This window comes from Aulonocara sp. 'chitande type north' Nkhata Bay, linkage group LG14 (genome assembly GCF_057382095.1).
Source record: "Aulonocara sp. 'chitande type north' Nkhata Bay isolate Kocher_YH1m ecotype deep benthic linkage group LG14, A_spYH_male_GT1.1, whole genome shotgun sequence".
In the NCBI taxonomy this organism is placed as follows: Eukaryota; Metazoa; Chordata; class Actinopteri; order Cichliformes; family Cichlidae; genus Aulonocara; species Aulonocara sp. 'chitande type north' Nkhata Bay.
The window spans coordinates 12,671,081-12,696,750 of NC_141357.1; the positions used below are offsets into that span (position 1 = coordinate 12,671,081).

The following is a 25,670-nucleotide window of genomic DNA, read 5'->3' on the forward strand; positions in this document are numbered from 1 at the left end:
CATTTAGAAAAAAAAACCCCGTTAGAATCCGGAAAGATCATTGGTTCATCGTTTCTACTCTTGACCAATCAACACGGTGTTGCTATGCTTCATCTGTTCACTGATTGGCCGATAAGCCTGTCATTTATTCATCAAGCCTTAAGAACAAGTGTGATTTGGGACCAAGAGTATCAACTCAAGATGATTCCCGTTTTTTCAGAGTTTGTGTTTTCCAGTTTTGCAATTTGGATGTTACTAATTGCACTGCAAATAAGTAGAACATCTAAGTTTTACAGTAACCGTGAATGTGTTTAGAAAAGAAAGGATGCTGTTGGAGGTTTTTCCCCTAAATGCGGCATACCTTTTAGCTAGTTTTCCATGTTGCGGCTTATAAAACGCTTTTGTTAAAGCACATAACAGTAAATATAAACAAAACTATATATTTAAAGAATCCCCGTCATTTATAAATTCAGTCTGTAAAATCAAAACGGTTTACTGCGAACACGGAAGTAGATAGGAGGGAATGCTCTCGCTCCGGCTGGAAGTTCCACTGCTCTCTGTGGCTTTCTAAACTCTGCTGGGCATCGTTGCGCGTCAAAACATTGCGTCTCTGCAGGACTTGCCAGGGCCAGAGAGGAGAGGAAATTTGCCTGGGAAGGAATGCGAAAGAGGTTTTAGGATTGGCACTGCCACGAGGAAAAACGAGGACGTGCCACATTTTCTAGGCTACGTGGAGGAGACCCGCATTTTCTTCCTTTCAAAGGTAAGATGATTTCGTCTGCGTTATTTTTCATCTCCGGTGCATTTGTTACTTATGGTTTTCACACTGCTCTCTTAACCCATTTCAAGCATCGACCTATTTATGCTCAACGCCTTTAACCAAGTCAACTTTTAACTGCAGACCCACGTGCTGTAAAATGACAATATAAAAGAAAAGTTTATGATGTCTTGCGTTGTTTACGTGCATTAGGTAACTGTTGCAGGTTTGTTCTTCCTGTTTGCTTTGCGGACGGGATGCTGAAGAGTTGCTCTCTGTGGTTACAGTATCTACTACAGTATCTAGTATTTTATTTATTATTAGGACACATGCTGTTTTTGTTGTGGCACTGCTGCACGTCTGCGCCATCATCCCCGTGCGCGCGCCCCCGGCCGTAGCGGTGCACGTCAGCAGTGATCGATGCGGGTTATCGTGTAATGTACGCTCACGTGATCACATGCTGACGACAATCACCTGCTAAAGTCACTGCGGATTTTAAAGCTTTAAAGGCGGTGTGTGTGCGTGTGTGTGTGTGCGCGTGCGTGTGTGCGCGTGCGTGTGTGTGTGTTTGTGTGTGTGTGAGTGAGTGAGAGAGTCTTGCTGAGCCGAGGCATCCCCGCCATCTGTGCTCTGTGTGGTGGCTGAAGTTATGCCCCAGATAAAGTGCGCCACTGCCTGTGACCTGATTCATACACACATCCACACTGTAAACCCTCATGTTTTTACTTAGGTGTTACCTCAGGTGATGAGACACACATGACTGAGCCTCACCTGCAGGTGGGGGGTGCCTCATGTTAATCCCAGAAATCTAGTAAATAACGTCCGCGAGAGTTCATACGGAGGAGATGAAGATCGGGAACCCCATATCGAGGCACAGCCTTGTTTTCCACTGTTTGCGATCTATTTTCATTGCAGCGTGCGCATGCACATCCCTAATGATTCTGTGGGGGCTCGATACCCAGGGATCGAAGAGGAGGGTCAGAGTTGGAGGCCTTGAAAGATGATCCTGCCCGGACGAAAGTTGTGCACATTGTGTTATGCCTGCAATTGGCCAGGTTTGACTTACAGGAAGAGCTTTAGAAATAACATCTACACATCAAGCACATGAAACCAAGCCAAAGAGGGGCAGGAGAGCAGCTGCATGCATATGTGTAAGAGTCTGAGAAGCAGGAGCATCACTTCCATCAATGTGGTTTAATGAGATGGTGGGAGTAGTCAGTGATGTCATGCTGCTGTAAGCTGTGTGGCCTCTGTGTAACAGTGAATGGAGAGCAAGATGAAAGTACACAAAGTACAGAAATCGTGACGGTGCAGCTCGTGGGCAGCAGCGAATCATCCAACACCACCTCTTCCCTTTTTTCTTCACCCTTCCCTTCAACCCTCTGTCCAAGTCATTTTCACCTGGCATCGCTTCCCCCCCCCTCTGGTTTTCTCCTGCACGATCACTGTCAAAGACAGCAGCAGCAGCATCAGTGTGTTACATAACAAAGGTTGTTTTTTTTGTTTGGATACAAGGGCCCTTTTGGCTTTTGAGACTCGCTGCACGTAGCCTTTTGTGATGACACCCAGAAATGACCAGAATGGACAACTCGGTGACCTCGAACGACCCGTGGCGGATCAGAGAGGCATAGAGTCAGATGAAGGAGTAGATAAACTTGGGTTTTCTTTCTGACATTTACGCCACCGGAGCCTGTCTGGATGGCTGCGATCAGCTCTTCCAGTCATCTGATCATTTATGCAATTTGTTTTGTTTTGGTTTTTTTCCTGCCAGAGAGGTTTTATTAGTGCAAACATTTTGCGTCAGCAGTTTCTCTGAACGTCAGCATCCCGCAGACAATGCTGCTTTTGCAAAAATGACTTACAAGCATGTCCACCCACCAGCATGAGTGTTGTTCTGTTTTGGGAAGCTGTTTGAAAATGTCAAACACCGTCACTCTCAACCCCTCGAACAGCTTCACTACGTCTTTTTTTTCATCTGTTTAATTTGGTTCTCCAGCTTGTGCCTGCTTTCACTCTTTGATGTATTCCTGTGTGGTTATTTTGTACGTATTCTGTATGTTTTTATTATTCATCATTCCTCCATAAGAAAATATCTTAGCTGTTTTAAAGCCTTCACCATACTCTAGATTTAATTTAGTAAGCACAAAACCACGAACATCTGCCACTGACACTGTTAAAGGACAATATCAGCTTAATTTGTTTCCAGCCTTGTGGTTCACTTATTAAAGGAAAACAAAAAATCGAACCAAGCCTTCTATAACCCCTCTTGTGTCTCTATAATTTTACCAAACTGTAATCATCAAATTCCTACATCTGATAGAGGTTAGGATCATTTCAGTTCTTCTGCTCATTAGATTTCCAGTTTATTGGTCTTTTAAAGATGATTAATTAGTCTTTAATAATAATATGTTTTTTTGTTTAGCACATTTTTAAAGTGCACAAATTGCTTCACAGTTTGGATAAAACATACATGAGAAAAGTGTTTGTGTAGTACATGAAAATACAGAGTCAGATGTATGGTTATCCAGCTTCTCAAGCATACTCTTACTTCCATACACACATTAAATGTGAACTATAGCCAAAGGTAAAATAATTAGTAAATAGTAAATTAGTACTAGTCGCTGGTTAGTAGAGGATGCACTTTGTCTGAAACAATGGCCACATCATTTTACCTTTTAAATATAAATACATAAGGCCTCAGTCACACAGGGCTAGAGACTGGTCAGCAACTCCCGGGAAACTACTGATTGCTAGGGAAAAATGGTTATTCCTAACAGGTGAGTGGGTTCTGGTAGTTGCTAGGTGATATTGGTTGTGATTGCGGCACTAGCTGCTGAACGGACATCTTTTTTTCTTTTTTTACATTAGTGGCGGATCATGGAGCCTCACAATAGTTCCAAAAGTTAGCAACATATGCTAGCTGCGCCATAGAAATATAGCAGCAGATAGGTTTGAGATGCTGTTTTAAGAAGTTAAAAAAGAAGTCTGTTTAATCAGCACACATTCAAACTGCCTGCTAAGCACTTGGGGTAGCTATTTGAAGGTTACATGACCCAGTGGAACGACCGCGAATTCTGAACCAGTCATGACTCACGCAGGGACTCACTAGCAGATTGTGGTCACCTAAGTTAGCATGAAAAACAACAGCTTGTCTCCAAACAGCCTTCAGCTACTTGCTGAGTCGTAATAAGACTGAAAAGTGCGACAAAAAAACCTTACTGCTGCTACCAACACATTTCAGAAGCTTTGAAGTCAAACAGTCCGTTTCCAGTTTGTGTCACGCTTCAGCTTTCGCAAACATTATTTGCCAAGTGGTTGCAGACAAGTCAGCAACTATAGCAATCTGCTAGCAACCAGGTTAATCCCAGGGATGGTTTTGGTGCAGAGCCTGCACCATCAATGTGGGAAATACCAGTTGGGAAATAAATATTTTTCTCTAGCAGCCAGAGGTTGTCAGGGGCTTGCCAACTAGGCATCTCAACCCCCCCTAAAAAAAGGCAAGTACTGTTTGGGCTCTAGCAGTAGTAGACTCTAGAGTCTTGTTTTGTCTATTGTAAAAAAAAAAAAAAAGTTGGTTATTTAACTAATGAAACTAACTAAATCTCACATTTGGTGAGCTTCAACCAGACAATGTGGGTGTAATTTTCTGAAGGCTTTACAAATACTCCAGCCTTGGCACATTCCCCTCCTGTCACTGCACTGATTTCAATCTAAAGCCACTGACATGGACTTGTACACAGTTAAGGCTGACATTAAGTGATCTTTCATCAGAGAGATTATACACAAAGAGACCTCCACGTGGATTAAATATGGCCTATGAGTAGATGCATAGCATTGCCTGTATAATCCTGCCCCTGAAAATCAGCCCACAAGGGCACTTTAATATCATAGCGTGCTATACGTCAACAATAGCTGGAACAGCATCCCACAGAGCCTTTTTCTGGCACCTGATCCATGTATCATATTTTCACTTCATGCATTCAGCTGGTCCTTTCAGACTGAGTGATTTGCAACAAATGCTGCTGCAGAGGCTTAAAAGCAGAAGCTTAAATTTAATGGAATTAAATTTGAAGCCCAAGGTTGAAGCTTACACTCCTACGTGAGACTAATTACTCAGCTGTAATCTGGCAGCTTTGTGAAAAATTTCTTAATTGATTGATTATTTGGTCTGTAATTTGGTTTGAAAATGGTAAAAGCAAACAAACAAACGTGAGTTTGTGGGTGCAGCAGTCATTCCAGTTGGATAATCTGTACCTGTGTCCATTTGTTGATTCTGTACATCAGGACTTAACGTTTTGAACAAGTGTTGGAGGACTGGATGATGCATAAACTTTGTGAGAGGATGAAACGTGCTTTGGGTAAAACATCAGTCTGTATGTGTGTGTGTCAGGGGTCAGCTCTGACAACTGTACTGAATGTGTCTTTGTGCCCCAATCCCACGCTGCTGGCATCGTGTCAGAGGAGAGAAAACAAGGGCACATCTCATTGCCTTATTTATTTATATCCCCCTCCCAGTCCTTCCCATCAGCACTCGAGCCTTTATCAGCCTCGCGCTGACACTAAAAACAATCATATTGCAGAGCAGCAACGTAAAGAGGCGCCTCTCTCACTCTCAGCTCGTTATTTTGTGTGTCCTCAGTTCACAGAGGCCTCCTGTTCCCAATCACTATTTTATTCGTTTTTCCAGATGGTTGGGTAAAGACAGACAGGAAAGCGTGGAGACATAGAGACAGATTGTAAAGGTGAACAACTAAAAAAAAGGATTGCGTTCAATAACCCATAGAAAGGATAGTAGTTAAAGGGGAGACTGTGAAAGTTGCATATTGTTATGGAGGTGTTAAGCAGCACAGGGGAATAAAACAAGATTGCTTTTGGGATTGATAGGGTTTGTTTTACAGCAGAGCTGCAGTGCTGAAATCACAATTAACGTTGCATTAAGCAATAAAACCTCAAAGATTATTACTGCATCAAAAGGTAGGCCTCTAACTATTGAGCTCTTCCTGTACAGTTAGTCTAAACACACTCCTGTCCTCTCTGCCCCTCAGCCCCTGGGATGGGTTCCTGGGTCAGCTCTCTAATCTTCTCAGTCACCAGGGCACACCAGCAGAAGTATTTTAAGGCCTCGATCCATTTGGATATCATGGAGCGAGCAGAGCGCAGTCCTCACAGTTGTGCTTGGCTAAGCAGATTATCTCTGCAGCCTCAGAGAGCGAGCAAGGACTGCTGCTGCCTGTGGGCACTGGCAAAGCTGGAGTCAGGCTTTGACTGCATGTTAACTGTGGGGAAGAAGTGGCTTTATTAATGACTAGTACTGAATACCTGTAAGATATATATGTTGTACATTTGTTGTTCTATGATATCTTCAGACATCTGACCTGCAATCGAAAACAGGAAAAGCACGAGGCAGTCCTGAAATCTGAGACGGGTTTTACAGCAGAAATAACCTAGCACTTCTAAACATTCGGATGTTAGTCATCTGAAATTAGCATTTAGCACTGCTGTAAAAGCAGCCTCACAGAGCCTGAGTTTAAACTTCTCTCAGCCTCAGGTACATCATGTAACAATGAAACAGCTTAATTTTCTCCTATAACAACAAAACAAAATGGTTCTTTATCAGAATCAGAATCAGAAAGGGTTTTATTGCCAAATGTTGAGCGGGTTTACAACATTAGGAAATTGCTGCGGTGCTTCAGTGCAAACATACTGTTATAAATTAAGCTTAAATAGACATGAAAATATAGTTCGAACCATTAAATAATTACTAGAAAATTCCAATATTTTTGAAAATAGAGTGTTTACTGAATTCTTGTATGCAAATTCAATATTAATTTGCATATATGTGTTTTAATTTGTATAATATTTGCTATATCTGGTCATTTCTTTTCATTTTATTGCTCAAAAAATAAATGTTGCAACTTATTTTGGGTTTTTTAGTCTGAAGTCTCAAAAAGCCAAATGTATCAAATATAATAGTAAGACAAGCATTTTCTCCTCTCTCCACCACTTCTGTCCAAGATGTCTCTAGTCTTGGACAGACGTTTTGCTTTACGTTGCTAGGCAGCAGGAGCCTCGAGTCCTTCAAAGGTTGTGGCCCCTGAATTGGGTCCAGGCTGCGAGTGATGACAAGTACACTCAAGTATGCATATTGAGTATATTATAACGTATTTTTAAAATTAAATTAGTATGCGCAGTAGTCTCAGTCTATGCATCCCTCTCCAGACACAGGTGACACATTCAAACCTAATAATACAAACAGTGTAACAGAATTAAATCCCATTTGCACTTAACATCACTATTTAATCTGAAATAAGCTGAACAGCACAAAATACTGTCAGTTTAAACAAATAATAAATAAACATTCTGCTTCGATTAAGGCATTTTTGCATCATCTGCAGCTCGTGGCCCCTCTTTTACCCACACTCGTGCTGAGAATGAGGCGACTGTCTTTATTTATTGAGCTTAACACCAGACTTTCAGTCTGAGAGTCGATAAATGTGTGAAAGGGGCTCAGCCCTGTAACACTTTTTGCACCTTCGTGGACTTCAAGTTCAGCCTTGTGATTGATGCAGTGAATGACGGTCAGGTTGGGGTGGATCTTTTTCACTAAGGCGTGTGGCTGCTCCTCTCTATCAGCAGCTGCTGCATTACTGGCAAAGTCAGCAGCCCTGGTCCACAGCTGCTTTTCATCTTTTGTGGGTAATTCTTCTGTCAGCAATCAGGCAGTAGGAGTGTTTCTAACATTGTTAGTGAGTTTTCTGAATCAGCCCCTTTTTGTTTCTCTTTTTTTAGTGAAAAGTAGTTTTGGGGATCATCCTGCACCGGGCATTGTCATGTCTGCTGTGATGGGATTGTGAACGCTGAACGTGAAAGTCATCCTCTAATATGATTGTTGTTTGTGCTGTGGACTGTTTCACGATGCAATGCTAAAATCAGATGGGGACTATAAATAATTTTGCAGAGGCAGGGACACAGGCTGGGGCAGTGAAATATATAATTATAAATATTCATTATACTCAGTATGGATACTAGTGTTTACTGTGTGCTTGTATCATGGTCAGTCACTGTCCTGCAGGCCCGTTGGTACATATTGGACAGCTGTGTGCCTCTTCTATAAGCATTTTTTAATTCAGACAGGTCATTAAGCAGTAACATATCTGATTTCACCAGTCAGCAGATGTTTTCCTAAAAAGTCCTGTAGTAGAAAAGCCAAGCTTCATCCGAAAACTGCCTTCAAACAAGGTAATAAATGGCTTACAGTAACACGCTATCAAATATTTACCAAAATGAGTCTTTGTCCCTGCTTTGGTGGCTCAAACGACCACTAAGGGTTCCTCAGGTCATTAATAATGCACACTGTCTTGTCCCACCATAGCTTTTTCAGGTTTTATGAGTTTCACAGATGCGACCCAGCTGGAGAATTCTCTCAACCCGCAGAGCAGTGATCACTTTATTCCCATCAGCACTTATGCACCTGTAGGTTGGGATTGAGGAGGCAGCTGTTACAGTCGCATGTCATCAGTAGTTGCACTTTTATCACCTCTCTGCGCTCAGGTGTTCACCTCCCGACCCACCGCCCACCACGGCCCTCACCTGTGTGTTGCGGTGCTTCCCCTGTGAGCCGACCTGGGCTGGCAGTCCCTTCTTGCACCGCCCGCCAACCCCGCCCATGGTCAGGATGACGCGCTCCAAGACCTTCCAGGCGTACCTGCCGAGCTGCCACCGGACCTACAGCTGCATCCACTGCCGAGCTCACCTAGCCAACCACGACGAGCTCATCTCAAAGGTATCCAACGGCAACAGTGGCGTGATTGCGCCCTGTGCTGCCATTCAGGCAGCTAATTATTGCAGGTAGATTCAGATTATTTACTGTTTTACTTCAGTTACACAGAAATAAAGACGATTGTTTAACAGCACTTAAAAGGACAAGTACTGAAAAAGCATAAAACAGGAAGAAAGGATGAAAATAAACAGCAGGCTGAACACCTGTACGCTTGTGTCAGCCACCACCTCACTATTGCCTGTGGGCGGATTAGGTTATGGATTAGGTTATAAGCTGGTTAGTGAATTGGATTATGAATGTGTTATCACTTTTTCCATGTGTGATTACGGAAACATGCTCACCTGTGTACTAAGGCCTTCTGCCTGTCGTAACACAGCTGGCTGAATTAAATATGTTTAATTTGGCGCGTCAGTGCGAGCTTTGGCCTTACTGTAAATAAAAGCCAGGTAAAGGTAGGCCTATTAAAACAGCAGTCAACCACGATGTTATCAGTAATAAACAGACCACACAGGCTTTAATATAAGCTCTTCCATGACATACGAGCACTATTGCAGTATAATAGCATGCTTATATAATCTTACAGAGTTATTGCACTGTATGGACTAGTGGATTTTTCTCAGTCTTCTCATTTTTGTCTCATCTTGCCTCTGCAGTCGTTCCAGGGCAGCCAGGGCAGAGCCTACCTGTTCAACTCAGTGTGAGTATTGATTTAGGAATAAAAGCCAGTGCTCTTGTTGCATTTCAGTCTACCTGTAGGCACAAGGCGTCGCAGGAAACCTGCATGCTGGACTTGAACAGGAAGCAGATGATGTGCCAGGTTAATATTGGGGTGTGTTTGTTTTTGTTTTTTAAGGCCCCAGTGTAGATAGTGCCAGTTTGTGCCTCAGAGCGGTGTTATTACTGGCTGAATTGAGTGTGAAAATGATGCTGCTGCAAAGCCTGGTGGCCTGTCAGTGCACCCTCTGTGCAACACCCTCTGTGCACATTATGCACAACATCTTTCACACTTCTTTTTTAAAATATTTTCTCTTTGTCTTTGCTTTGTCTCTTTCTCTCAGGGTAAATGTTGGGTGTGGCCCTGCAGAGGAGAGAGTTCTGCTCACGGGCCTGCACGCTGTAGCAGATATCTACTGTGAGAACTGCAAAACGACCCTTGGCTGGAAATACGTAAGTACCACAAACCACATCCAAGTTTAGGGGCGACAAGCTGAGAGTTTGTTATTATAGCGTACTCTTATTTTATTTGTACCCTAATTATATTTAGACTCCAGTTAATTACTGGGGTATAATTTGGTTCTTTCTGTATTTTATACCTCTTTCTAATCTGATTTTACTACAGATCTGAGGGAAACATATTGACACATTGATATAAGGACTAAAAGTACAATAAATTATCATGCAGTCAATTAAACTACCAGGCAGCATATTGAATGAATAAGATTGCATTCAATTTTTGTTATAAAACAGCCTTGCATTACACCGATAAATGGACACACTCTGTTACATAATGTGGATATAATGCCAGGTTGTGTGTGTCTGATGTTTCGCAATAGAAAAACAAACTCAGGAAAAACAGAAAACAAACAGGTGGAAGGTTTTAGATTTTGCTATAAAAAGAGAGACTGTGGACTTGGTTGGTGCGATGGTTAGCACTGCTCTCCTGGTTCAGACCTCTACGTTTGTGAGTTCTTTCTGTATGAAGTTTGCATTTTCTCCCGTAGCCTGCATTGATTTACTCCCAATTTCCTACCACAGTCCAAAGGCATGAATGTTGTGGTAATTACTGATTCTAAATTGGCCACGGATGTGAGGTAGTTTAAATGCTGTATGATTGTATAGTAAAATGTGATCTGGAATTTAAAACCATTCGAGCAGTTAATAAGTCTAGAAGACTTCCCAATTCAAGTGCATAATCCTAGCTATGGTGGCCACTGTGGGGAAACCTAGTTTAGCCACCATTCATACTGTATGTAGTGAGTATAGGCTGTCACTTTTTGCCTCAGTTCTCAATATGCCAGGGGTTTACCTCTGTTTACTCTTTAATAGGCTGTAAAACTTTGACTACTTCTGACCAACGACAGTGATACCGAGTTGAGTTATTGGCTGATATCCTGAACCTTTCTGTAAGGCTGCTGTTTTTGCCGTCTTTAGCTCATGTTAGCCTCTGTTAGCCCCTATTAGCTTCTCTTAACTGCTGTTAGCCAGCATTAGTGAAACTTTCTTTGCAGAGGAGCTAACATTGTTTGACTTTAATAAACTCTGTTTAAAGAATGTAATCAAACTTTACCTGAGTTCAGGTGTCATTTTTAGGGCATCTGAGCTTAACATGAGCTGGGATAATGTTAAATTATAACCAGCTGTTGTTGTTTAGCTAGCTTGGCTCATTGTCAGCTGTCCGGAGATGGGAGGTTTGAATGTCTAATCTCCTGACGATAAGTAATTGTGTCAATGTTGGGAATAAGTAAGCATCTTAATGCAGGCTTTCGTGTATTAAAACCCTGACTTCAGTTCACGAGATGAGGATGATGTGGAAATGAGGGAGGAGAAAAAATAATGAGAAAGAGATGATGAAAGCGTGCAAATACAAATGTGAAATGGACATAAATAGTTTGAAGGAGCTATTTGTGATCTATAAATTAAAAGCCACATACATAAAACAGGATTAGGCCACTGTAGACACTGTATTCAAGATGGTGGTACAACAATGGTCATACAATCCAGCATGCACTTCTGTGTGCTTTTATTGGATTATTTCCGTGTCTATGTGAATGCATCAGTTTCTTTATTTACTCACCGATTGATTTATAGTTATTATTCCAACATTTTTTAATCTATTAAATAAGCTCAAAAACTTAACTGACTGTATCTTTAAATAAATGTGACTTGGGTACCAAAAAAACCAAAACAGCTGAACGTCACTTTTGAACTTTCCAGAGTTTTTTTTCCTTCTTATCCTCAATAGAGTTTCCACATTTACTCCGGCTGTTCCAGCATCCAGCTACCTGGAAAATCTACCAATAGCTCTGCTAGGAAACACAAACACAAAGTTCTCTTCTTTTTGTTTTGGTTGCACAATCGAGCCTTTATTTTCCTCAGTGGCTAACGGTCTTACATAATGACATCAAGAATTGGAGGCAACAGGCCTAAACACTGAAGATGTCATTATTCTGTAACCACTACACTGTGCAGTTAATGTTCACGTCATAAAAAGAAGCAAAAGCATTGCCCCTTGAAGGTTCGGAGTATAGGACTTTAATAGAAGTCTGGGTTGTTGATGGTTCAACAGAAGACTTTTCCCCTTTGTTAATCAAACAGAAGCTTTACATGGAAAAGTAGTTTCTTTAGGAATCTTTTATCTAGTTTAAAATAGACTCAGATTTGATTGGAACCGTTTTTGAGTTTAAAACACATGTAGAGTTGAAGCGTCTGTAAAGCAGTGATATTGTATGTCAAAATACATGTGCGGTATGTTTTTAGGACAGGCAGTTTTTTAGGTCACATGTCAGTGAGAACCTAAACAGGATCCACACGTTAGCAGTCTTCGTATGTCAACAGAGCATGTGCATTTGTCCATGGTGAACCCTGGAAGTGAGAGTTTACATTATAGGGCACGTGGCTACATCCCTGAAGAGTTCAACCAAACATGTGCACGCAGTATCCTTTTTCTGAGAAAGGTCCATTGACCAGAACTCTTTGCTTAACCTCTAACTTTAACATTCACGACTACCTCTATAACCTTAGACCTTATTCTTTAACCTCTCCGCCTAAAAAAGTACCCTCCTTATGGCACATGTTAAACACCTGGTATACCAGCTACAGAAGTAGCTCCATCTCTCAGTAGTTTCTATTCCTGTCAGGACCTCACAAGGCAGAGAAAACAGAGGTCACATGTATGCAAAAGCGTGCAGGCACTAGATGGGGCTTAAAGGAGAGCTTCCATTAATATCCTTTGCCGGCAGCAGTGTAGATTTTCTGCAGTGTTCAAAGTTCTATTGAGAGGCTTGACCTACTGCACTTCTACACCGAGAAATCTGATAGCATGCCTCTGCAGGTCTGAACCAAAATAGCCAAAGACAAAACAAGGTACAGGCGATCGTAAAAGAACATTTGTATCGGCCTACACCGTGACACAACTCAGAGGGTCTCACAGTGAGTGAATGTCCTGCACAGAAAGCAGAATATTACTGTTTTGTGACACGTTTAACAATAATCAACTCTTTCTTTGGAACATCAGATGGATAAAAACAGCTTTCCATACTTTTCAAAATAAGAGCTGTGCTAAAAGGATTTCATCAATGGCTGATTGAGACATGCCTTCAGTGACGTCAACATGTTTGCAATGGCCTCACTAATTTTAAGCAAATGAAGTAAAATAAAAGACTATAATAAATGTCATTTTAGACATTAAGACAGAAGCACACACTAGAAAAGGCACACAATGGAGAACAAAGGGCTTGGGAGTAGTGCAAATGGCTTGGTCTGACTAGAGTGTGTATGTTATGGGCCTGAATGATGAAGGATACTCAGCCCATGGCTCAGATTGGTGAGGTGGGGTGTGGGTGGATAGTGTTTGGTGACAGTCGGAATTGTCCAAGGGAAGAAGCTGTTTCAGTGTACAGTTGAGAATGATGCAAATGCCATTAGTATGTACTTACAAACTGGTAGCTTATCCAATAGAGAAATTAGCCAAGATCTAGGTCATAGATCCCCACTGGTTGATGACTGGTTGGCAAACCGATTGCTGAGTGGTCGCTGGAGTTTGGTTGCTGTTGCTTGGTGAACTTGTTCGAAAAAAAGGGGGCTGTATCAGAAATCCTCTTCTTGCTTTGGCCGCCTGTCGTTTGCATGGAAGATGCCGATTTGTCTGCAAACATTGCTAACTTGCCACGGAGTGGTAGTGAAATGCAAAGTGCAATCTGAACTGGAAACAGAGAACGTTCAGCTTCTTTGCCAGTTGAAGATGGACGTTCTCTTTCACAGTTTCACTGTCACTTGGAGAGTGTTTGCAGTGTCTATCCAAGCCTCCCTCAACCACTTGTCAAGGGAGTGGCTGATCACTCATTAGCTAGACTAGCGACCAATCTAGCAAGTGTTTCCATAGCAACAGACATCAACCTCATGTAACCAGTCAGGGAATGCTAATTTTTCCCCAACTTCCCCAATTGGCCATTGCCAGTTTGAAAATTTAGGCTTACATACTGCCTTTCTACTCTGGAGAGCACTCAGACAGTCTTTCTACTACAAATGTCATTGACCCATTCAATCTCTCAGTCACACATTCATGCAGCATTTCTATTCAGTATGTTGCCCAAGGATACTTTGGCATGCGGACTGGACAGTGGTAGATAACCCACTGTACCACAATAGCCATTGGCTGAGACCTTAAGCATTTATCTGGCTCAAATCTTTTTGCCATTTCTGGACTCTTTTTGGCCGAGTTCCCAGCATTTCAGTAAGCTAGCCCAAGCATGCAGACTTCCTTTTTGAATGATAAAAGGATCAGTCAGCAAAGAGTCAGTGAACTGGATAATGGCAGAGGAAGAATGAGCTGCACAGTTACATACACGTTTGTGTGTTTACTTAGCTTACCAACACTGCAAGCCACTAATAATCTATGTAGCTAAGACTTGTACTCTGGTACTTTTTCTAAATCCATTCATATTTTCCTGAGGAATTTTGGATCACACACCCAAGCGAGGAAAAGCAAGCTTTAGCTTGCAGAGTTTGCCCTGCATTGGCTGCAGCCTGTGTTCATTTGGTGTCTCTACTGCTTAGAGACTCAGTCCTGCCAATGTAAGGCATGACAGTGCAGTCTGGTCAGGGTTTTGGATCTGCAGGCTCCTCTGCAGTGTTTAGTGACTGATTGTTATATAACCAGCTTCCCCGGAGCCAGGAGCAGAGACAGGCCAGGATTTTTGCACAGAACTGAAAAGACTGCATTAGCCTAATCTCCATATACATGCTGTTACATTTGAAATAAACGCAGCCTCTCTTGTCTTTTGTCCTCTGCCACTCCCTCCAGGAACATGCTTTTGAGAGCAGTCAAAAGTATAAAGAGGGCAAATTCATCATCGAGCTGGCCCACATGATCAAGGACAACGGCTGGGACTGAGGGGCGAGCAGCCGGGTGACAACCGCAGCGGAGGAGGAGGAGGGGAGGGACTGGGTAGAGGGTGGGAGCGGGGTCGTGTGTGGTGGGTGAGTGTGTGACTTTGGTTTGGCTGATTTACCATTAACCTTTGTAACTTACTACCCATCCCTCCCTATCACACCTCTCGATGTACACACACAAAAACACACGCGTCAAAGTCCCAGACATCCCAGTTTGACAGAGAGACGGACTAGGCAGGCTTGTACGCAGCTAGCAGGACTAGGTGACTGGCCAGCAACAGTATACGAGGCAAGATGTCTAATTTCTTTTTCTGAGCCTTTAAAAAAGACAGCCGCACTCCCTCTATACCTGCTAGGAGACGTCTCCACTGTGTGAAGTATTGTACCTTGTCTAATAATGACTTTAAAACCATTTGTTAACGGGAAATTTAGCCAGAACGAGACCGGGTGGCCCAGCCTTCAGGCGTTCGATGGCCTTGAATGAGGAGCTGACGAACGTCCACTCCGTCCCCGACGTAAAAGAGATGACCTAATATGATTATAGCAAATCCAGCTGATCGGGGCCATGCCAGCTGGGCCATTGATGAGGCCTGGCGCTAAGGCTTGGCACGGAGGCCCTAGCACATGGGGCGCTGAGTTGGGGATGAGGGGGTAGAGATTGCTACCCACTGGGCCTCTCACTCCAAATAGTGGGAGAGGGAAGGGTCCTGATCCATTTATGTTGAGGCTCTGATGGTTTCTGGCTGGGATCCACTCCATGTCATGCCAGTGATGCAGCTCAGGACGATCAGGGTGAGCCGAATGTGGAAGAGAGATAGAGATGGACAGCCACCAGCTTGTTCCAAAACCTCATAGGAATTTGCCCTCACAGCAGCAAAGCAGCTCTCCCGGGTTTTATTCATCCTTCAATACACCAAAGTCGTGTAAAGCGATCTGCTGATCGTTCCCCCAAGCTTGTCTGGTGTCCGCGGACCCATCGCTGAGACCACCTTTGTTTACAGGACCAGACTGAATTGCAAAACGTAGGCACGTCTCAGGTCAGCACCTTTGGCCAGAGTTCCTAAAAGATTTGCAAACACTGTGAGCATCTTTCTGCTGCTTAGAGGAAGAGCAAAGGTGATGAGGCGATCAGTCAGATGCAAACACATTTGAAGAAGCCAACCAGCCAGTGGTTAGAGAGCAACTGGTTTCATGTGTCAAGAGAACATGAAAATATACTTTTAACCGAGTTATACATGACTGCAGATTTTCAGTCATCGCTCAAAGGCTCTCTTTCAGTCTGGGATGACTGCTGTTTAACTGCTGTTACCCTGATCGTTAACTAACTGTCCCTTGTTTAAAAAAGGAGAAACTAATGGGTAACATTTTGAAGCAATGTATGAGATTCACTTTTTTTCCTAAATGCGCCGACACATGATCTACCTAGCTTACTAAATACTCCTCATCCACTAAGGGTCTTGGATTAATCACAGTGCGAGGTAACCTTACTGGAAAGCGTTGCTCAGGTTCATTGATGCTAACTTTTCTTTGCTAAGGCCAGCATCCTACAAAACGAGCTAGGTGTGTTATTCTCCGATGGAAATGTATTGTTTTCAAATGAGAGAATCCATTACAGCTGCCTCCATCCCATGCAAATGCACTGTTAATGCATGCACGGTATAAAGTTTTCTGACTAGTTTTGTGCTAGAGATCCTCATGATGTTTGTTTTTTATTTTTTGGTGAAAAACAGCATTTTGTGCATATTAAAGTTCCAATTAAACCTTGTGCTGTAACTTGACACCTAGTCAGCTTCATCTCAGTCCGTTTGAGCTGTGAGATGTATCGCAGATTAAATGTGATCCTGGTTTAGAAAAGTAAAAATGAGTTGCTCTGTTTTGTCACAGACACAGTTTCCTGCGAACATTGCTCTAGAAGTTTCCCCGTAGGTGAAGAGTCCTTTTCAGTTACAACCAAACCTTAACGGTTAACTCTCGTCGGTAACTCTCACCGCTCAGTCTGAGGCTGCAGCGTTAAAAACCCAGCACTACCAAAGAACCCACCCATTAACAATAAATTGACCAAACAAAAGATTTCATTTTGCTTGGGCAAAGTGTTGCATAACAAGGGGTGTGCATATAGCTGAAAGCCAAGGTTGTGGATATCCTTTCTCTGTGATATATATAATATACATACATGCATTACTTTGATTTTGTAAACAGATCTTAATATATGAATATATTCTATTTACTGTATTCATCATTCATGTCAACCTCTGTGTTACAGATTGTAAACAGTGTTAATGTATTGTGTTTTATCTATGATCCTTACGATGATGAATGAATATGATTTAGGTCATGTCATGCTTTCTCTCTGGTACCCCACATTGGCTGTACGATACTACTTTTTTTACTGAAAATGTTTCAATTTTAATGTCTTTTTTAAAGGAGGATGCTGATGTTGACTATATATCATTGGATCTTCATCTAATAAAATGCATCACGGTATCTGTAAGGGTCGTTGTGTTTTTGTCTTCTCGCGCTACCTCGCCCACTCCAGCAACTGAGTTTGAAGTGTTCGGACAAATGTGAGATAACCTTGAGGATAGCACATACGTACAAGCCCGATTCTAAAAAGTTTGGGATGCTGTAGAAACAGAACACATTGCTCTCGTAAACCCATGTTTTATTCACAATCTAACATAGAAAATCTAGGTTTGAAGTGAGAAAATGTACCATTTTAGGAAAAAAGCAAGCTCGCTTTCAATTTGATGGCAGCAACACGTCTCTAATAAGTTGGAAAAAGGCCTTTTTTACCACTACGTAGCAACCACTCTTCTTTTAGCAACAGTCTTGGAACTGAGGAGTTCAGCTGCTGGACATTGATGATATAGGATTCTAGATGCTCAACAGTCCTGGGTCTTCTTTGTCATATTTTTCATTTCATGTACTGTGAAGCCATGCTGTTGTAATAGATGCAGTTTAGCATTGTCTTGTTGAAATATGTAAGGCCTTCACTAAAATGATGTCTGGATGGGAGCATATGTTACTCTAAAACCTGTATATACCTTTAAGCATTGATGGTGTTTTTCCAGCTATGCAAGCTACCAATTCCATATGTACCTCTATGCCATCAGAGATGCAGGCTTTCAAACTGAGCACTGATAACAAGCTGTGTTGTCCCTATCCTCTTTAGTCCAGAGGATGTGGTGTCCATGTTTTCCTAAAAGAATGTTAGGAAAACAGCTTTCCACTTTGCCTCAGTTTATTTTAAATTAGCTTTGGCCCAGAGAAGACAGCAGTGTTCCTTGGATCATCCTCACATGTGGCGTCTTCTTTGCGCTTTAACCCGCCTTTGTGAATGGCACGGTGAACTGTGCTCACAGTAATGATTTCTGGAAGTTTTCCTGAGCCCAAGCAGGGATTTCCATAGCAGCAACGTGCCTGTTTTGCATGCAGTGCTGCCCTGGGACCCGAAGATTCTCAGAATCTTTTTGTGACATTATATACTGTAGATAAGAGATTTAGTTTTCACAATTTTATGTTGAGGAACATTATTTTAAAATTGTTCCACAATTTGCAGACAGTTTTTTCCAGATTGGTGAATCTCTAAAATGCTCTTTTTATACCCAATCATGTCCTGCAACTGTCTCTTTTAAGTACCACTTACTTTTCCAGCTTTTTGTTGTCCCTGTCCCACGCTTTTTAAAATATGTTGCTGCCATCAAATTCAAGGTGTGTTAATGTTTAAAAAAAAAATACACTTTTTCAGTTAAAACATTTGATGTTTGCTTTATTTGGAATAGATTGAGATGTGCAAATCATTGCATTTTGTTTTCACGGAATTGCGTTTGTAAAAGCAAGATTGTAGATTTGGCTATAATAATTTGACAATCATTTAATTTGATAATTATTAAGTTTGACAGTTTTAAAATATCTTACCTAAAACATATACCAAATATATAAGTAAGAAACGTGATTTGAAGAAAAGGGAATAGCAGGAAATCTGGGAAATACCACTGGAGTCAAGAGTCTGCAAAGATCGCCTCATAGCGCTAAAGCAAGTTAGCATTTTAAGGTCTGGGTTTTAGCTGCAGGTTATCTCTATATCAAACATTTAGCTTGTGTTTTAAATATGTGGCATTACACACTAATATTTAAGCTGTTGAATCATTAAATTGCAATGTGTTACTTTTTTAAAATCTAGAAAATGAGAAGAAATGGTGAACAAATAAGTTAGAGGTATCTCTGCAACTAGCTTAGCTAGCAGGAGTGCAGGTTTTGCCTGCCTTTCATATTGCTCTCCAGTCATTGCACACTGTGCTATATTGGGTGAAGTAATATTGTGTGGTCATGCACATTTTTAAAATTTGGATTCAGGCAGTTTTGACCAAGTGGACAATTGACTCAGTTAATAAATAAGTGAAAATATTAATTTAAAAAAATCTTAAAACGTTTTTAATAAAAATAAAGTAGATAGTTACTTAATAAAAGTCTAACAAAATCTGATACAGAACTGTACAGTCATGTTCAAGCAACCAGTTTGAGATGATTTGAGCTTTATGACGAGGTGTGAAGCAGCCATCAGAAGATGGGTACACTTTGGTTATAAAGGGATGATATGGTCAGCAATATTCTAATATGACATACTATATTCTGACCCTACCATCTTTTATCTTTATATAATGTATATAACTCACCCACTTGCTGCACGTAATGTCCTCTTTGTATATAGTCATTCACTGTATATAAAGTTCGAGTCGAGGAGCGTATCAGGTCACATTTCACTGCGTGAAATACTCGGAACTCGGAACAGCCTGACAACACCAACAGTGATGCTACATTTTGCTAACAAAGTGGCCAGTAAGTGTATGGCAGATAATCTCTTAAACAAAACTATCCTAACCCCAACCCTGAAACAAGATTATTCCTATTTCAGTCTTTGTTCCTCTGTTTTACATTGAAATATTTGTTTCCAGTTTCCTGGTGTTGGCATTATATAAGCAAATGTTCTGTGCAGATAAAACATGAAGCGCACAGTCTGAACTTAATCACATTACATGTTACAGTGTCAACCTAATTTGAATAGAAGAGATAAAAGAAAAGTGTGACTGTTATTCTAAGTGCAGTTTGAAAACCACAGACAGTACCAAAATAAAGGGACAAAAATTTGAGTTGTGATCATTTTCTATTAGAAAACACGTCGATTAAAAGCTTTACAATGTGAATTTCTTCATCTGCATGTGACGTGACAGAAAGATACATTTGTGGATAGTTGTTTCAGTGTCCATAGAGCCATGTGACAGAAACAGAGGGTCCTTCTTTTTAAAGCTTTGCATTATAAATGAGGATTTATTGTGTGGGCATAAAAGGCCCCAGTCACCTAGAGCCAACGCTGTACCGTAGAGTTACAGGACTGTAATGACTGTTGTGCAGTTTCTTCCCACTGATACTGTTCTTGTGTAATTAAAACGCGGCTCCAATGTTGGTAACGGTGAGAAAAATGACTCATTATCAGGCGTGTGTTTGTGTGACTCGACGGAGGACGTGGGCGCGGAGCCCGCTGCGACTGAACGGTGATATCTGCTGGTGATGACATTTTATGGTTCCCATGGTAACAAGTGCATCATCTGTTACTACTGGAGAACCGAGAAAACGAAACAGCAGCTTGGCATCGCCTTTATGAGTGTTTATCACTCTGATACAGAAAATACGTGCTGATGGTTCGCCTGATGTTTTCTGTGAGATTACGTTTGAAAGTGTGTGTGTTTGTGTGTAGGCGCAGGAGGATGACTATAGGGGCTGGTATAAGAGTCTCACCTGTTAGTCATGCAATAATCGAGCTCCTCGTCATGTTTATAGTACTTTCCAGTACTTCCTCCGTGTTGTCCGCTCCACTCATATCCCGCATTCCTTTTCTCCCTTTCCACCTCCCATTATCAGCCTGGATCCCGTGCTCTCCTCCCGCTTTCCCGCTCCCTCTTGCTCCCTGTAGCCTCGTTTCCAGTGAACCTCCTGACTTGGCTAACCCACTCCAAATCTCACTGCAGCAGATGGTGCTGTGTTTGCATTGGGCCAGGTCTCCTAGCAACCCCGTCTCACTCCATCTCTCTTTCCTAAACCGGAGCAGTGGAGGAGTTGGTGTCATGCACTGTCTGGGTCTGCCGTGTCCACCCCTCTTCTGTCTCTCAAACTGACCTGGCTGCCTCTCAGTGTTCATGTCTATGCAAAAGTAGGGCAGCGGCTGACTGTCTGGATGACTATACGTGTGCAACGAGCACATCGGATGTGAAAAATGGGCAAAGCAGGACACAGCATATGATGTGACTCCCACATACACACACATGCACACAGAAAAAAATGGGATTTGTAACCCCATGTGGCCTAGATTTTACAGATGTTCACATATGTTGTGACGGGAGAGAGATCGCATCTGGGTCATGTTGGGTACAAAGACGTTTATGGTATTTTAAACTGCTGGAAACTTACAAATGTACATTATATCTCGGTGTTGGTATTTTCTTTATTACCCCATGATCTAATATCCTGCCAGGGAGGCTTCTGAAACAATAGATGCCGGAATATGTAACAGTAGATGCAATCTGCCAGGCTGCAAAAACTCCGCTCTGGCCAAACAACCACCCACACACTCTACTTTATGAGGAGGGCAAATGAGGACTCTCATCCTGACATCACAGCGGTCCTTTTGTTTTTATGGTACCTGTGGTCCAGTAGACTTACACAGCTGTGTCTGCATACATACTGTGTACTGATTAATCTTTAAATAGATTCCCACAAGGATTACTGAAGTACAAAACCAGATACACCACACACTGAACTCAATATTAAGGTGAAAGTGCATCCATCCATTAATTTCTGCTTAGGGCCAGGTTGTAGGGGCAGTAATTTAAGTTGAGAAGTCCAGACCTCCGTCTCCCAAGTCACCACCTCCACTAAGGCACTAAGACATTCCCAGGCCAGCTGAGAGATATAATCTGTCCGATGCATCTGGACCTAACCTAGGGCCTCCTCCGGGTAGGACATGCCCAGAACACCTCACCCAGGAGGTGCCCAGGAGGCATTCTTGTCAATATAGAGGAGTAGCAGCTCTACTCTGAGCCTCTCTTGAATGACTGACCTTCTCAACCTGTCTTCAAACAGGAGCCCAGCCACCCCAGGTGAAAACTAAGTTTTGCCGCTTGTATCTATGATCTTGTTCTTTCAGTTACTACCCAGAGCTCGTGACCACAGGTGAGGGGAAGGATGTAGATCAACCAGTAAAACAAAAGCTTTACTTTTACACTCAAGACTCTATTTACCTTGACAGACCAGTGCAATTTCCAGATCACTGCAGCCAATCCATGAAAGTAACAGAGCAAATCCCAGGAAACAAAATGGAGCTGAAGAAAGGGCAATATTCCTATTTATCATAAATAATTATTATTTTCATCCTTTGGTTTCATGGATTTAAAAAAGCAATGCAAGGTGTTAATCGTTGAGGTTTAGAAGCCCTAAAACACGCTAAGGTTCACATTTACTGCAGAGACATTAAAGTCTTACTGACTTTCTGAACGCACTCTTATTTCCACAAATTTTTCCTTTTTTTATGGGTTTTTTATGGCACAAGTTTGCTGCCATGCTCTCGAGTCTCTAATGGCTCACAGAAAATCATCCATCATGCACAGATAAGCAAACCCACCCAAACACACACACATCGCTGTGATACTTAAGTGTAGCCGAGGGAGAACACACAATACAAATGGCAGCTCCAAGCCATGTTATGATGCCCCTGTCCCTGATTAATTGCTTTAATTTACTTTTCCAGCTGTGGCACACAGACAACACAAATGATTAATCCTTCTCCTCCAAGTGTGGTAGCATGAAACTCAACAACCCACAGCTTCACAAGTGCAGTGCTGTGTAACTTTTTGTTCACTTGCCCTAAATAAAATCATGCTGTCTCATGTCTAAAATGCTCTGTGGTGCTGGTAATCAATAGGAAGACATGAAGTGTCGACAGCAGATTGTTTGCACCAGCATCTAAAAGCACCTTCTGTGGTTTTTCCTTCTTTTTGGAGGAAATTGCTGCCCCCCTTCAAGGGAAGCAAAGTGCCGCCTACTTGTTTGTTTGCTTGGGTAGAAGTACCCGCAGGCCCCAACAGAGCAAGGAAGGTTTTTTCCTTCCCCACTCATATCTGTATCAGACACACAGGCCAAGGCTGGAGAGGAACAAGGGAGGCGAGCACGAAACAATGAAAAGGCCTTCAGTGAGGCTGGTCTGAGTGATGACATTTGCTGTTAAGGGACCTGACAGTCTTGGTCTGCAAACAGCAAAAACATTGAGACAGTTTTCCAACACAAGAGCAGTTCGTCTCAGAAATCTTCCACAACTTTCACTGCACTGCACTGAGGTCATGTAAAACCTGGGCAATCTTTATGGATTAAAGTCTGGATAAAGTGGGGCGCCGACAACACATAACAGTCTTCTTCTAATCATGAGTTATTTGATGATCTCACTCACTCACTTGTTTTGTAGCAGTTAAACTCAGGTGATATCCTTCTGTGATCCTGGATCACACACATATTTTTTTTCTCCAGGTTTTCTGAAGGTCTTTCAAAAACGTTCTTGTTAAGCCACTTAACACTGACTGATGAAACATTCAGCCACAAACAAGGTTAACTCCACTGTGTTGCTAGCAGCTTCATCATCATTTGCTCCCATTTCTTTACCTGAATCTATGAAAAATGGCAAAGATACCACAGTTTGACAGGTATACAATTTTACTTTTGCACCAAGAAGGTAATTTCCAAAGCGCTATTAGCTGAAAACATACAGCATACCTCAACATAGTGTGCAGTGTATACTTAAACAATCTGAGGAAGTGTGCTAACAGGCCGTTCTTAAGGAAGGAGAATCAGACAGAGAAGGCTGATGTGGGCCGAACTACATAAGAACTGGACAGAAAATCAGTGGCAGCTGGTCTGATGAACTGATGAATCCAAATTTGAAATCTTTTTTCTTCAATTCAATTCAGTTTTATTAATACAGCGCCAAATCACAACAACAGTCGCCTCAAGGCGCTTTATATTGTAAGATAGGCACTACAATAATACATACAGAGAAAAACCCAACAATCATATGACCCCCTATGAGCAAGCACTTTGGCGACAGTGGGAAAGAAAAACTCCCTTTTAACAGGAAGAAACCTCCAGCAGAACCAGGCTCAGGGAGGGGCGGCCATCTGCTGCGACCGGTTGGAGTGAGAGAAGGAAGACAGGATAAAAGACATGCTGTGGAAGAGAGACAGAGGTTAATAACAGATATGATTCAATGCAGAGAGGTCTGTTAACACATAGTGAGTGAGAAAGGTGAGTGGAAAAGAAAAACTCAATGCATTATGGGAATCCCCAGCAGCCTATGTCTATTGCAGCATAACTAAAGGAGGATTCAGGGTCACCTGATCCAGCCCTAACTGTGTGCTTTAGCAAAAAGGAAAGTTTTAAGCCTAATCTTGAAAGTAGAGATAGTGTCTGTCTCCCGAATCCAAACTGGAAGCTGGTTCCACAGAAGAGGGGCCTGAAAACTGAAGGCTCTCCCTCCCATTCTGCTTTTAAATACTCTAGAAACAACAAGTAGGCCTGCAGTGCGAGAGCGAAGTGCTCTCATGGGGTGATTTGGTACTATAATGTCATTGATTGGTTGAGATCAGGAGAAAGGTACATCAGTAAATGGCATCTGTGAAACACAGTGGAGGCTCTGTCGTGGTTTGAGGTTGCATTTCACCCGGTGGTGCTGGAGCTCTTAAAGGAATTAACAATGCAGAAAAGCACCATCAGAGTTTGATCCAGCATTTAGTTTTTTCAGCGTGACACTGATAACTGAATAAGAGAACACACATTAGATCATTTTGAATCATAGATTGGCCTCAACATCACTGATGCACTGTCTGTTTGCACGTGTCAATAAATCGCTGCACATATTTTCTATTTTCCTAACAAATATATAAAGAAGTGAGGGGTAGGTCAAGACTTATTTGGATTTAATGTTTCATTTTATATAACTGGTGAACTGAAATAAGGACTGAAATGACCTCCGCCCAAAACAGTGTCTAATTTAATGAGCTACTTTGAGAAGATTAAGTTAAGTTTGTGTCTTTTTAATGCTCTTCGGTGAATGTATTTTGCTTAAATATGTTTAAAATGAACTGCAATCTTCAGAATGACCACAGCTGCTTACAGAGCTAAACAGCTAAATGACTAATCCACACAAACAGTATCATGCTATAAATAATCCTCCTAGTGGGTCACACTGAAATTGCTGCCAAAAATAATGAGTCACTCGAAGTGTTTTCTTGTCTTACTAACATGTCAGCAGCCTGAGTCTGCCGGCCTGCTCGTCTCTTCTCTTCATGAAAGTATCGTCAGGCAAACGTGAAAGGGAAACTGCTCCACAGCTCGTACAGTCAGCTGTTGTGATGTGGCCTGAAGTGTGTAAGAAGGTGAATAATGCCAAAGGTTATGAAGCAGCACAGGCCTAAATCGAGCTCAGTGCACTCTCTGACCGCTCATCTCTAAGTCCCAGCACACAACGTAGCAACCATCGAGTACAAAATAGCATTTTAAAGAGCCCATAAAACTAAAATAAAATGCAACCTTTCTGCCACAGCATGAATTTTAATTACAGATTTGGAGAAAGCTGGCCGACTCTGGTGCTATGCGATCATGTTGCTCTCATTTTGTTGTGACAGCTTCTGAGGGGTCAGGGAGGCTGCTGGGAAAAGCTGAGCCTGCTGACAAAGGCAACATTGACTCTGTCAACCACAGAAATAAATCATGTGATAGAATTGTGTTTAGAAGATGATAATAGACTGTGGCTGTTTACTCTTAGATAGAAAGTGTGATTTATGAGTCTGCTTATTACAAAGACTGAAGACAGCCTGCGTCCAAAGGTAAGTAAATCGACTAACATCTTCAAACCTAACTCTGTGTGAACCCCCCCTCCACATAGTAAACTACTATATAAGACATAAAACATAAAAAGAGCACTTAACCTTCTTTCTTAACCTT

The 25,670-nt window shown here is 42.0% G+C and overlaps 1 protein-coding gene across 1 annotated transcript; it reads left to right on the plus strand.

Moving 5' to 3' along the window:
• The first annotated feature begins 486 nt into the window (after positions 1-486).
• ypel2b (yippee-like 2b) lies at positions 487-17,113 on the plus strand. The gene is made up of 5 exons (XM_086261010.1): positions 487-742; positions 8,288-8,519; positions 9,170-9,213; positions 9,575-9,683; positions 14,539-17,113. Exons 2-5 carry the CDS (start codon positions 8,403-8,405, stop codon positions 14,626-14,628), a joined length of 360 nt encoding a protein of 119 aa, XP_086117136.1. The 5' UTR covers positions 487-742; positions 8,288-8,402; the 3' UTR covers positions 14,629-17,113.
• The last annotated feature ends 8,557 nt before the right edge of the window (positions 17,114-25,670 follow it).